Source organism: Schistosoma mansoni, chromosome W (assembly GCF_000237925.1).
Source record: "Schistosoma mansoni strain Puerto Rico chromosome W, complete genome".
In the NCBI taxonomy this organism is placed as follows: Eukaryota; Metazoa; Platyhelminthes; class Trematoda; order Strigeidida; family Schistosomatidae; genus Schistosoma; species Schistosoma mansoni.
In genome coordinates this window covers 10,421,054-10,436,767 of record NC_031502.1, presented here as the reverse complement: position 1 = coordinate 10,436,767, position 15,714 = coordinate 10,421,054, and the positions used below count along the sequence as shown (strand labels likewise).

At 32.6% G+C, this 15,714-nt stretch overlaps 1 protein-coding gene across 1 annotated transcript in view; it reads right to left on the bottom strand.

Annotated features, from left to right (window-relative positions):
• Nucleotides 1-13,273, bottom strand: part of Smp_158750 (putative forkhead protein/ forkhead protein domain) — a gene marked incomplete at both ends in the record, with an annotated part of 19,011 nt that extends 5,738 nt beyond the window's left edge. The window contains 2 exons of the mRNA XM_018788504.1: nt 3,463-4,327; nt 12,222-13,273. Coding sequence (XP_018654040.1) covers nt 3,463-4,327; nt 12,222-13,273 — 1,917 coding nt within the window. The remainder of the gene's footprint in view (nt 1-3,462; nt 4,328-12,221) is intronic.
• Between the last annotated feature and the right edge of the window lie 2,441 nt (nt 13,274-15,714).

The following is a 15,714-nucleotide window of genomic DNA, read 5'->3' as shown; positions in this document are numbered from 1 at the left end:
TATCCAATTATATATATATATATATAAAAATATATAGAGAGAGAGAGAGAGAGAGATGGCAAATTGTTTTGAAATTACGCCATTTTTCTGAAACACATTTTATAAAATGAAGAAATTTTGCAGACAATTACTAACAAGCATGCTTTCATGCATATAAAACATTAGCCTTTCCCTATCTTTTGATGAAATGTTGGACTAGCTACTTAAATCATAACACATACAACAGAATTTAGATTTGCGTCAAAGGTTCTGAATATTTAACTCATCGAAATCATAACTTGATTTGATATCAACTATAATTTGTAAATGAGTTGTAACTTGAATAGATGTTTATAAATCATCACTAAGTGTATTCTGTTGTTCTCACTTAAATCTTTAGTGATTGTATTGTATCTAATTTATTCTATTTTTTGTATTGACAAATATTAAATTATTATCAAATTGTTGGTAGGGGAAAATTGTTTTAAATCTGAATTATTCATAAAGTTTACATGACGGAAAATTTTTGATAGTAAAACATTTTCAGCAATCTGTGTCGTGGAATTACAGCAGCCGCAGATTATAGATGAAAGGACTCAGACTTAAGCCAAATAGGCTATCTGTCAATTCAAAGCTCACTCCAGCTAATTTGGATTAGACAGCCGGTTAATGTTACCGGACTTCACAAAAACAATGTAACTCAAAAGTGATAACGTAAAACTAGTACCTCAACTGGATTAATTTAATATAATTCATTTATGAAGAATTCGACTAATTGATGATAATGGATAGCAGATTGTAAATGATGTTTGATCCCGATTAGTTGTTACTGGAAATATTTACACATAAGGACATTATGAAAAAATATTTCTCGTAAAAAGAAAACAACACCTTTTCAACGTGTCCACTTAATAATTGTGTACTGACAAAATCAATTCTGACAATTCTAAACAATGAGAAATCTGTGTCTAGAATATGTGGACTATTAATCTAGGCTAATGACACAATTGTTTCGTGTGTTGTCTGTTTTTGTCACAGTTAAAAGTCAACTTCCTTTATTCATAGACAACGTTACGTCATACCAGTGTGTTAATAAAAAACTGTTAAGTTTTAGAAAACAAAGATTATGTAGGCACAGTATGTTAAGTTCAGTAGCGAAGGTCTTATGTTTTCGTGTTAGCATGTTCACCTAAATTTATAACATTGTTGATTTATCGATTAACTATATTTAGGTGCAGTACTTTAATCTATTAACTCCATCTAAAGCCCCTCCACGGTTATTGTTGCTCCTAAGACTGGGTGATAGAGAATGGGTGGGTGCAAGACTAGCGACCGTACTCCTTAGAAGAACCAGCTACAATAAAGCTAATCGCATAAGACTGAATAATCTCTTCACTGGAAGTTGAAGGACCTTCATATAGAAAAAATATGGCTCCACAAAATGAAACCCAAGTCTCCCGAAGCCACCTGGAGAACAACCCTCGTAACACCCAAAGCAGCAATAAACACAGGGACATGGGATTCCCAAACAATTTAAAAGCCCAGAAGGATCACACAGCTTAGAAGATGAAACCTTTCTCTGCTTGGAATAAACGAAACCGACTGAAGATAAGCTGGACAAAATAGATCAACTTCAGGAGAGCTGTTGTTGTATCCCGGTCAGTTAGGAAAAATGCCACACACACTCAAGGAGTTAGATCTATGCTCTCCAAAGAAGCAAGAAAATCCCTTATGGGATAGGGAACTCATGTCTACATGATCATCAAACCATCATTCAAAACAAAGTAGGGGATTACAATGAATGCCATCCATTGTTATGCCCCCACAGATTATATCAGTGTAGATGGTAAAGATCAGTTTTTTATGAGACTATATTCCATGTTAGACGAATCCCCAGGAAAAGATCTGATTCTTCTGACGGGTGACCTAAGTGTCAAACAGTGGATACAGACGTATCATTAGGTGATATGGACTACGAAAACGAAATGAGAATGGTGAAAGACCTGCAAATATATTTCCCTTAGACGAAGACCAGGTAACTGAAGAAAAAAAGCTGTAAGGGAAGAATATATCATCAAACTAATAATTTAACAGGGGAATATGGTGGACCAGATCAACCAGTCGAGAATAAATGACGGAAACCAGTCATTGTGGGTCATACAAAACTTCTACGAGGGATTGAATTGTGGTGTCATGAATAGAAGGAAATTTAGACAAGACTGTATACCCTCAGCTTTTTTCTCTCTGTTAACAGTTGACTGGATTATAAAGACTTACACAACTCTAGGAAAGAAAGAAATATGTGAACACCTTGGACACATGTGGACGATTTGATCTTTGCAGATAAATTAGCCCTTATGTCGCATACATAACAAAAAATGAAGAAGAAAACACTTAATGTATCAGCGGCTTTTGCAGAAATAAGCCTCTATTTTCACAAAGGAAAACGCAACATAAGGAGCACCAACCCAATCACACATTATATCGAAGCCCTGAAACAGGTGGAAGCCTTAAATACCTGGTCAGGATCACCAATAAACATGCCTTTTCTGATGCAGATGTCATAAAACAAACTGGCAGGGCAAAGACAACATTCCTACTATCGAAGTATATCTGGAATTCAAAAGAACTCTCAGTCAACACTTCAGGCAGAACTTTTTATACAAACGCTAAGAAGATTCTATTGTACGGAGCTGAAACTCAGAGGAGTACTCTAATAATCACTAAAAAAGTACAGGTACTAATAAACAGCCTTTTACTCAAGATACTTCGGATCCCTTGACCAGAGGTCACCAGCAATAATCTATTTTTCTGTTGAATAAACAAACTTTCGGTTGATGAAAAAACTAATAAATGACGTTGGTAGTGGGTAGGACAAACTGCGCGAAAACCTTCGAACTGCACCACAAGACAAGTTTTAATCTGGAATCCTGAAGGGGAAAAGAGGAAGATCAAAGAATCCATGGCGCTTGGAACCGGAGATATACATAAAAACCATGAGTAGAACTTGGGAACAGTTGTAAGGAAAAGAGTTGGTTGAGAATTCTTGATCGATGACCGTTAACCTAGTAGGCTTTTGTACGTCAGTAGGCAACTCTAAACTATACTTATGTTTTATAGCCTCCAACTGGTTACATCACGAAGATCTAGACATGTATTCTAAGCTAATAAACTGGGAATATGTGTGAAGGGTAGTTACCCTTTAGTTGTTCGCTCAACGGGTGATTGTTTAGACAATATGATTGGTTTGAGATATTTCTTTTATATGGGTATGCGTTACATATGTTAGAGTAATTTTAGTGTATTGAAATGACTTGTAAACACCTATTTCCTTTCTGAAATGAACTCACGTTAGTCAATTTGACAATTTTTTCCCTGTGCGAAGTGTTTAACAGAAATTCTTAGTGGTTGGGTATTAAAATTGTACACCTGTAAATAGGTTATGAATAAACACCAAATTGATAATTCCACACATAAACTAACCTCATCATTTTGAAAAGACTCGTTTAAGCTTTTTATCATATCAGACTGTTTTGATATAACACCTGATGAGTAATAATTACGAGTGTTACCTTGACGAAATTCATCCTTATATTTTATCGGTGTATTAAAATTAAGATAAGATTGGTTAGAAACCACAAAATTACTCATCTTAATTAAAGAATTATTGTTTAAATCGGAGTGTGCTACTACTTGACGTTGTAAACACAATAACGGATTATATGCAGAACTTGGTGTTTTTATTGTTTCAGTAATCGTGTCACTAGTTGCTGCAACAGTACTAGCATTAATATTCACTTCCATAAATTCATTAGATGTTTGAAACGTAGTTGAATCCAGTGAATAATTTGATTTCGATGAGATCTGACCATCTGTTAATTTTGTAATATTTTTGTCTTTATCTGAAAGATTGCTGTCATCATTGTCATTACAATATTCAGTTCTTTCATTGCCATAATTATCATCGTCACCATAATTAGTATTAACATTAGTTTCATCTATTCCATTTGTCAATGCAAGATTAGTTCTTGAATCATTAAGACTATCCCTGCAATTATTTTTTAATAAGTTCTTTTTGATTGAGTTCATTAAATTCTCTTCAATAAAATTTCGTTTTTTCATGCTACAATAACGTTCTGTTGATGTGAGATCAGTTTTAAATCGACGTTTACGTCTTAAATATGAACCATTATCAAACATATTATGTGCTTCTGGATGTAAAGTCCAAAATGAACCTTTACCTGGCTTTGTATCATCTCTAGGCACTTTGACAAAACAATCATTTAAGCTTAGATTATGTCGAATGGAATTTTGCCAACCTTGTTTATTCTCTCGATAGTATGGATAACTATATTACAAATAAAAAAAAGTGAAAAAAAGGAGAAAATAATTGATTATCATAATCAAAAATCGTATATTTTTTATAGTTGTCAAATAAAAAACAGTCAAACAAGAATCAAAAACACTTGGATACAATGATTGTCGGGATTTTTAAAAACTGTTGAATGTATTAGAGATCACGAACTCTAGCACTGATGACTACAATTAACTTCACGAATCTTAAGAGAAAATTTCATGAATTCTAGTGAGAAGTCATGATAACTGGAGCTTAAACATATCGGACATGAGGTTGTTAACCCCCGAAAATCAGTGAGAGATATTTGTGCAACATTGATAATTAATTGAAGTTAGACAATATAAACCATTGTATACCGGCTCAGGAGTTTAAAGACAAGCTGTCAGAAGACTGATGATATTAAGTCAATCCCAATTGGTGTCATGGACAAACACCTATGTATTATGTTAAGCCAAAAGAAATTAGAGATATCGATAAATTTTATATTATAATGAAACAAAAAGTACTTTTACTATAACTCTGATTGTTATATAAAAGACATAATTTCATTAAAATTGCCAACTCTTCATAATACTTTAAAATTATCAGATATCTTTAGTACATTGATATTTCTCATACTAACGTGATATAAATGGAGTTAGCGGAATATAATAAACTCCACACTAATAATATTACCAGTGTTATTATTATGATTATTAGTATCAATAACTTGCATCATATAGTTGAGCCTGTTGGTTTAAAATTAATGAGTCCAGCATAGAACCTTATCTTATACCTGTTACACCTCTTGAAGGAGCATAGGCCGATCACCAGCATTCTCCATCCAACCCTTTCCTTGGCAATCCTTTCCAGTTCTTTTCAGTTGCTATTCATCCTTTTTATGTCTGCTTCCAATTACTGATGCAGTTTGCTCTTTGGCCTTGTTTTCTGTTTCCTTTCAGGATTCCAAGTTAGTGCTTGCTTCGTGATGCAGTTTGATGATTTCCTCCATATATGTTCTATCCACTTCCAGAGTCTTTTCCTAGTTCGGTTTGTTCTCGCCCGTAGTAGGCTGTTTCTGATGGTTCCCGGTCAACGAACATTGAGTATCTTACGTAAACAATTGTTTATAATTACTTGTACGCTTTTGATGATGGTTGTGATAGTTCTCCAAGTTTCAGCTTCGTACAGTAGAACTGTCTTGACGATCGTATTGAAGATTCTGATTTTAACATTGGCTGACAGTTGTTTTGAGTTCCGTATGTTCTTCAGTTGTAGGAATGCGGCCCTTACTATAACGATCCTCGCTTTTACTCTAGCACAGAAACTATATGTTTATTTAAAAATATTTAAACTTCAGTGGATATATTCATAGTTGAATTAGATATTTATTGTAAAATGCTTAAATATTTAACAGTAGTGTAGCGGGTTTGAAACTTTATGCTATTTACTTTTATTTCTGATTTCCAGTTTGTCTTAATCTTAAGCTAATGTTAGTCCTGATTATCGTCCATTTCTTTTCTCAATAAACGTAAGTATTTTCTATGCGCTTGTCGAATCGTCGACTACCCTTGTCTTTTATCCTTGTCCTTTTCATCTTTCTTCATGCACGCTCTCCTGGTACTAAAAGTATCTCCCGGTTAGGCACAATCCGCTACATTAGTTTATATACAACATATGTTATTTTTTAGTTACATTTAGCTACATCGTAATATGATTTGAGGAACTATTGAAAACAAGAGAGCACCGAACATCAGTTTGTTCTTATCATAAGTATGTGCACATAACTTCTCTACGAACTAAACAGAAGATATATATGCATTTGAGCCATTGAGCTTAAATTCAACTATTTGTCTTCCGAAATTCAGTTAAATCGCTCTAATAGGTGGAGAGTTAATCAGTTAGTATCACTTGTGGTGACTAATTTAAGTCCAATATAACTTCACAGTTTACATCACATAGTTACGTAACCATTAAAAATCAGGAAGCACTGGAAGAATTTTTTTGGTCTCAACTTGGGACTGCTCAGCATTGAACATTCACGAGCCCATCGGGGATAGAACATAGAATCTTTAATCTTACGACGAGAGACCTTTACTTCTAGACCACTGAGTCGGTGTTCAATGACTTACATGTATAACTTCACTCTGTAGCTATATTGTCCGACTCTATGTTGATTCTTTTTCGACAGTTATTTACGTTAAATAGAATTACTTGATAATCAAAATAAAGTTAATGGAACTTGCATATCTCAGCAATAACTATTATTTAAGGAAAAAAAAGACAAAATACTAAAAAGATAAATCTTTACTGTGAATTTACTCTACACTAAGATATCTCTTTACTTTACACAACTTGACTTAGATAATGATTAGACAATAGCAAAAAGTTAATAAAATAGTTTAGTTTAATCACATATTCAGATTTACCTTACTATTCAGACATCATATGAACGTACATGTACCTAGCTTTAACTATTTCTCCACTTCTACTAAAATGTAAGAGCATTAAAATCCGCTTAACAAATCACTTAGATTAGTGATTACATCATAATTTAATACATTGAATCTGGCTAGTAATAAGGTCTGAATAAACAAGACATCTGTTATTACTCAGTAGTCAATCAGTTTTGAGTATCTGTTCTACAGCAGGTTGGTGGTGGTCGGAATGGTCAAGTGGTAAAGCGTTAGCCTATGAAGCTAGGCAACGATGTTTCAAATTCTTGAAAAAGCATCAGTTATCTCAAGGTTTCAGATATACCTTGCTGACAAGTATCAAATAGCACGAACCTAGATCCAAGATCTCCAACCTAATTCCTTCAACCACTAACAATCACTGTCCATTTTATCCCTAACCAGACAGGTTCTGAATAACATTTTAATTTATACTAAGTATTCAAAAATAGATTCAATTCTTCGGTATTTGATTGCACTGAATGTATATGAATCTTTTGTAGAGTATTTACGATCTATTTATTAAGAGTTAAGTAAACATTCCAATTTATGTCTTCATAGGGAATATATATATATATATATATATACCACTAGAGTATAAAAGTCAATTTTTTTTCTCTTAACTATTCATATCTATTACATACTATGAACGACTATAGGATTGAGAAATGTCAAAAATATTATTGATCGCCGTCACATTTAATCATTACGATACAATGACCGTTTATCTACGTCTTTTGTCTTCAGACACACACACACGAATGATCAAACACAGTCACATACACTTTTTATTATATAATAAAAGGTAAACATTTACAATGATTACATATAAAGATATTACCACCAATATTAATATTTTTTGAATAAGGTAGTCTATCCTTTATGGAATTGATTTTGAAAAAAAAATGAAAAACTAAGAAAAAAACAAATAAGTTCTTCATTTGTCTATTTCAACTCGTCAACATCCTGTTCATTAGAATATAATTCATCTTGATAAATTTAGTTGTTTTTTTTCTCCGAAAGTGGTATTTGATCCTACTTACCCTCTTGGACAGTGTTAACCTAAGCAAAATTTTATCTCTCTGAACTATTATAATATTTAAAAAGTAGGATGAATATTGAAAAAAGACCGGAAGTGGTAAGTTTCCCATAATTATCGAAATGATGTAATGACATCTAAGTTGTCGTTATTCTCATTATCATAAGTACAATGCGATTATTTGTATTTCATACAATTAATAGGTAAGAATTAGATATCAAATTTTTTCACACTGCAAAATGGACAATTTTAACATGAGTACTGAAAACCTGGGAGCAATATATACTAGTTTCTTCCTAGGCAGTGATTACTCACATTTACATCCCCGTGATGATGAACAGTTAGTATTATAGTTTATTACTAAATTATGTGGAGCTAGCATGGTGGAACTAGTTAAGAAAAAATTTATTGTTCGTTTTGTGATCTTTACTTTCATCATTTCTTAATTGTTCATTATCTGTTATATGAGACTATTTTGTTTGAACAGTTTTGATACTAATGGAAATTTTAATTCTTCATTGGACACAGAAACAAACGGAAGTCAGTAGGATGATCCACTCGTAGAAAATTCATCTAAATGGTAATTTGGGAACTAGTTTCCATGGATAAAATTAGCAATAAAGTCACACTAATTATACCCCGAGCTTATGAAACCACGTGTGACCTTATAACATGCAGATTCGAATTTGTCAGGTTTTCTCCCTCTCTCCGTTCCTTTAGATATCGAGGTTTTCAAAACACTAGTTGGTGTTATTACCCTCCAAATTACATTTGAGTGGTTATAATTCTGTAAATCAAGCTGTAGGAAATTATTGAACCAATCACCTCACCAAGTGTCATCAACTTCGATGTATGACATTTTACAGTAGTTATAATCTTTTTAATAAGTGCTAAAATATGTATTCATCGCGTCGTATGACGTTTGTTACCTCTTTAACCATTATGATAAAAAAATTTTCCTTTCACAAGTAATCCATCATAACTGAAAATGAATGGTTTCACGTAAACTGATTTAGTGGAAGGGCGGGCTAATAAACATGCTAACCAATAAATACAGTTGTTTTTTATCAATTTTTTTCTTGTTTAAGTGTTGAATATCATTCATCTAATGAATTCGTGGAGGTGTGGGTGATCTCTAGTACTTTCAATATTACTTGTCATATAGTGCTACGTTAAACCACTCGGCCTAATAAATTTAAATAAGAACCGACATCGGTTACTAACTAGAGGGAGAAAAATTTTATTACAGAAATAATGAAATCCATTGATGACATCTTGATTTGGACATTACTTAATTCTGTTCATTAATTTGCGTGTAAATAATTACTTGATTCAGTAAATTGATGGGCTAAAGTATTCTTTTTTAAACTATGGCAATTGAATAAGTTCCTAGTTTTGGTAATGGACATTAATAACGTCTTTCCATATTCTATTAGTTTAATAGTAAGCATGTAACATACCGACTGCGCACACACATAAGCAGCCATTACATTCATTGATTTTTATTAGTAAATAATTTGAAGGGGGGAAAGAATTAAAAGATGAAAATATTCCCTAGAGCTTCTAAATCAATTCGCAAGGATTCGTTTATTTTCCATTTCAACACTTGTTACTCTACTTTTCAATTAAACCAAATGTGGAAAAGCAAGTTTTCCAACGAACATTATATGTTGCTAAGCTGATTGTACTCCACAGGTGTATATGACTAATTCATAGACCATAAAATTCCATTAGCAACATGTGTCAGTCATTCATAGGAAAAAATGTTTCCTTAAAAGAGCATCTCTTTAAGATGTGTCACAATTCGAAAATATAACAAATTAATTATGAAGTTAAACGATTGAATATTCGATGAGTTTTTGTCAACATACTTAGACAAAATGATTTACCTGTCAGAAAAGAACATTTGGGATCCATCTTATTATTTCAGATGGCATTAGATATACTGAGAACTAAAATCCTTTGAAACAAACAATTACAAAGCGATTTCAGCTACCTTTTGTATACAGGATATTCAAGCTATGGTTTGTAACGGTCAAACCATTGTCTAATTTAATTTACGATTAAAATTCAAACTACTGGATACTGAATATTCAGTATGAGATAAACTAATATTTAGTAATTATTTAATGAATTGGATTTGTAATTATCTTTCTAAAGTAATGAATTGTTAAACAAGGACTATTTTGTCATTGTTTAGGACTTATGCATATTAATGAGCACTAACGATTCCACTAACATAATCTCATCAGAGATGTCAGTGTTGTGTCATGATCCTACACCTAATTAGATTGATTCTACATACTTCTCATTAGAATTTAGAAGAGTATTTTTTACCCGGTCACTGATGAGCATACAAATATTGTTAGGTAAAGGTATTTTTTGGTAAACATTTCAACTATTTCAAATGAACTACCATTGTGAACTAATATGAAATGAATAAGTCTTAAACTAGGACAATAACATTTGTTTAATGCTCCGCTGCATTCAATGGTCTTCCAATTGGTATTGATTCATGATGAAATAAATTCCACTAAAACGACCCAATCTATTTTCCTTACCTTTTTTCTTCCCAATAGAACAATTTTTGTCTGAAGGTCAAGCAGTCAGCGTAAGGGGCCTCAGGTCCTGACATGGATGGGGTCGCGGAGGAACACTCCTGAAAATTCCCGTAATAGAACAAATGATTTGTTCAGCGCCTCCTGGTTGTCACTAGTTGTCCAACGAAAATCAGTCTGACGTTAAATTACAAAATCAAAAAATCTCCAAAACTCTCTATACTAATAAAACAGATTAATGTTTATTTACCTAGCTTTATCGCTTTTTACACGTTCTTTGTAAAGCTTTACTTCAAACAAAGGCTTCAATGGTAACGAATGTTGTTATCATGAAAATTCGAGATCAGCGAATAATCAATTCACAAAAACTTTTACGTGTCAAGAATTTACCATCAACTTATTTAAGCGCTTCATAAACAATAAGGTAACTCATTAACATACGAAACTGAAATGAGAGGTTAGTTCTTCTTTATATATTTTGAGATCATATCAGTGTCAGTGGATCATCTAGCATATTATGGTTGTATTTAAACAACGATCAGATTTCATAACGTACAAGTTAGTTTTCAATATACATAATCAAAGTTTTATAATTTAATCACTGCCACGTCAAAATAAAGCTAACTCATTATCATAAAGACAGATAAATATGAATTAACCTACAAAGCCTTTGCTGAAATTTACTACAACATGATCGTAGCCATTGACTAATTGAATTATAGATAATTAGAAGGCTACAATGAGAGTCTTACACTCAAAAAGTGATTAAGAATCTTTCTGACCGTCCAAACTATGACGTTCACAGTTTCAATTTGAAGTTATGAACAGTGACTGATAAGCATGAAAACTGAACAGAATCGTATTTGTCACAAGACCTGAGTTCTTAGGTTTCATTTCTATCAGGATCGTCATTTTCCATTATCGAGGAATAACAAACTAACAAGAAAAATTATGTTTTCTCTGGTTTTCGAATAATCAGTCTTAAACAAAAGTTATCATTAGTATGTAAATCACTTAAAATAATATACCCAACACTTGTTACTGACACACCACACTTATACCCTTTTTATAATGGTCAGCAAATATTGTACTGATTATTCTTACACTGATGAATAACCATTGAAATATAAGAGTTTATTTTTTGTCACATTGATGACCCACTAGACAAAAATAGAAATATATTAGATAAAACTTATGATGCTTTTTGTTTTAGTTCGTGAACGACGATTAAAATGTGTTCTGAAGATAGGCAATACCATCTTCCGACCTAGGCTAAAAATTATTGAAGACAGTGGAACGTTAAACAGTTGACATGGGACTCTTCACAACTGAGCATTCATGACCCCAACAGGTAAACACGCCAAACTTTGACTCCTTGATGCGAACTGTCATTTAATTTAATGAAAGTTCTGGAAATGAATAAAAATTCCATGCTGATTACAAATTACTGTTTTCTAATAATTGGCTTAGAGATGAACTAGCTAAATTTTACTGTGAATTTCTCACCAAGAGTTAAACCATGTTGAGAACAAGGTAGTATCATGAATTGATTGAAGCTGGAAATGTAAAGCATTAGGTGATAACTCACTTCCTACGGATCTTGATGGTTCTGGATTCCAGCCCTGAGGTGACAGTGGGTACACACTAATGAGGTATCTCGGAATAGATGAAAACAGTTGTCTAGTAAACCCTAATAAAGTCAGTTCGTAATGTAAAAATATATTCACAAGGAAAGATCTCTATAAATCTTCAATCCTGTGAAATATTTATCAAATAAATACAAAAGAATTGTCATCATAGAATAAGAGATGAATAAAGTTTCATATATTACAATTTATAAAAACAAATTAACTTACTTATCCATGATATAACGATAAATTCCATTTAGTGTTGCTTTCCCATCATATTGGGATGAAATAGCCATTGCTATCAATGCGATATAAGAGTATGGTGGTTTTACTGAACTGTCTTGAACACTTTCTTCTGACTGATTTGTAGTTATTGAAAACTTATTTGGATCATTTCGTTTAGTTTGCCTCTGATGAGTTTGTTCTCTTGAAGCATTCTCTTGTTGTAATTGATGTTGTAAGTACAAATTGTGTTGATAAGAAAGTGTATGGTTCAAGGACGAATTATGTAACTGATTGTCGTAAATAAAAGAGGATATGTCATTAAATAACGTATGATTTGATGTTGGATTCGATAAATTAAAGTTGTTTGTATAGGGATTCAAAAGATCAGTTCTTGTTTGATGAATAGGATATCCTGGAAGCCGATAACTTGTTGGAAGATGTGCTGTTAACGATTGATTGGATTCCGTTGGATTTATTGTCATCTCCGTGAATCTTTTAAAAGAGTTAAAATGTTCTATTGGTAATTCTGATGGATGTGGAACACATAGAGGATATTTTAAACTAGCAGTTAGTGTTTCTGATTCACATTTAGCATTTTTATTAGGATCATCACCGTTATTTTGCTGCAGATAAGAATTACTTTCTGCTATCGATTTATTTAATCCTTGTTGTTGATATCCATTTGTAGTTAAATTTAATCCTGCATCGAAAAAACCAGACTTTATTTGTGAATTCTGTATTTCATCCACTTTATTACAATCACAATCATTGCTAGCATTATTAGTAGCAGCATCATGGGTATGTTTGTTTATTAATATATGAGAATAGTCAGGAAATTGATTGATAGATTTTACATTCACTGCATTTGTTTCAATTTCTATATGCTCGGGCGACTGGTAATTATTGAATGTAGGAAAATGGATCGGGATTGAGCGAGAGCACAGGTCAAATGGTCGAATATACGTGCTATTATTATTACTACTACCATCTGTTAAATAAGTTTCTAAATTATTTTGTGATTCTTCATATGTAGTTGGAAATCTTGTACAATTCATTGAAAAACCTTCTGGATTAATTATTTTTAAAGTATCACTATTATTGTTGGAAACACTATGAAAATTTACAGTACTAGCAGTTTCTAAATTATATGAAGGCCATAGTTTAGAGGTAATCGATGGGTTACGAGTACCAATATCAGTTAGGTATGAATGTAGCATGTGAACAGATTGTAACTACTATTTAAATATTTTGGAATATAATTCGTCATAAGTTTCCCATCCGCAAAGCATAAAGTAGCTCATTATGTCCCTCTTCATGTTCTTCTCCAACTGACCAATCGGAATTAACTTTATTTTTAAGTACTTTAGCAATAAAATATATCAATAGATGATTGGTTAAATGAAGCGTTATAAATTCATTCCTTTACTATGTTAACCAATGAAGACGTTATAAACCATTTTTGTCATTTACACTTCAGTTTACTTCGTAAGGGAGGGGGCACAAAACCAAATCCCAATACTTTTTAATGAGTATTATTTATGAAAATGAACAACAAACTTGTACGCAGCTCAAGACTGGTTTTTCGGTTAGAAAGAATATAAATGTCGAGATTCGCACAAAATGTCGAAGTAAAAACAACATATTTTAGTAATTCCACTTAATTAGTTCAAGGATAAGGTAATGAAAGAGAATTTAAGGCCTAGTTATAAAAGTGATAAATTTTGTCTACTTTTCGTCTGTTTGGTTGACCATTAAAGTTCAAGTATTGGAGGGCAACAGTCCGCTTGATTTGAACCGATAGATTAGTTTACTTGGAATAATGAGAAGAATCTAACTAGTTCTATGTAAGGTGGTGGTTGAAGGTAGTCGACAAGAACCCTGCACCTAGGTTTCGTACTATTTGGTGCACATCAGCAAGGTGCACCTGTAATCTTGAAGGAACTGATGAGTCCTGACGGGTTCGATCTCGTGTATTCTTACTTCACGGTCAGAGACGTTACAACTGAGCTATCCGGGTTGCGACTGACCTCCTGTAGGACTGAGATATGTCTACAATTGATTGGTCAATGGGTAGTGGTATGTATATCAGGCCCTTCTTGGCAGGCAGGATTCAATCTGCACTACGTTATGTCACATATGCTACGATTAAATCTGTTCATTAAGCTTCATAGATTAGGGGAAAACTTATAACGACTGTTATTAGATACTTAAAAACTCCATACGTCTTCTACCCGTATAATCTATGTTACACAGAGACTAATTAATAAGAACAGGACTCCTTCAGAATATTTTCGTTCCCTAAAATGAGACAAGCATCTCTCATGCATCACAGCTGACGTGGATTAGCAGAAGTCAAACAGACTTTCTGCGTGATCTAATCGGCCATCAATTTATTGGGGATGTTAAAATTACCGAGATAACTGAAGTCTTCAGCACATTACTTCAATCCCGATGGTCAAATTAGTCAACGATGTATACCAGACCTAATGTATTGTCACTAAAAGCATACAGAAGAATTTTCATTTTCCAAGTATCTTTGTCAAACACAACTACACCATTCATGTAGTCTAAGGTGGATGACAAATTCCTCGAAAAGTCATATGAAAATAGAACTATCTTAAAGAGTATTGAAGAATATAAGGATGGTTAGTAACTGGTCTCACACTGTCATGATAACAAACTATATAAAGCCAAACAATAAACATTAAGAAAACATACGATTACGTAAAAAGTTAACCTGATCAATATTTATGCCTCATCAGTTGGACAACGAGAAATAACAAATCAATAAATAATAGCACTGAAATAAATTTATTAGGAAGCTTGCATATGTTGTACAGTTACCTTAATTTTTAAACTTTGAAACAAATTGGCCACTATTAAACATGAATTTCTTTCTATATATATATATATATATATTGCCTCCAGATTGTACTGAGGATAAATAACAGATAAGTTGATTTAAGACTTCAATGAAAGATATACTGAGTCACTGAATCATTAAACATTATGTCCTAACTAATAAATACTATGACACAACGATTATCAAACTTAATTTGAATAATATTATGCGTCTAACTTTATTTATTAACTAATAACAAAGAAATCCTGTTGCCATGTTGTTTTGACAATTCATCTTCAGTGAGGTATAGACAACAAATTGGTTTATTTATTACGCAATAGCTGATAAACTTCTGTCAAGACGAAATAATAAAAGAATGATATTGGTCACGATTCAATAATTTATAAACGTAATCATCTTCTGAAGAGAATTGTCTAAACCTCTTATAAGTTTTGTCTATACACTGAACGATTGGATAATTCTAACAGGCTGTCTAATTTTTCCGTCCCACTTTACACTCAAGCCGTCAAACAGTAAACTTCTGAGAAGTCACTATATACTAAGACGTGTGTCCAACTTGATTTATGTAAAAAACACAACAACCATTTTTCGCAATGTGTTTTGCTCAGCGGGTTAGTTACAGAATGGTAAATT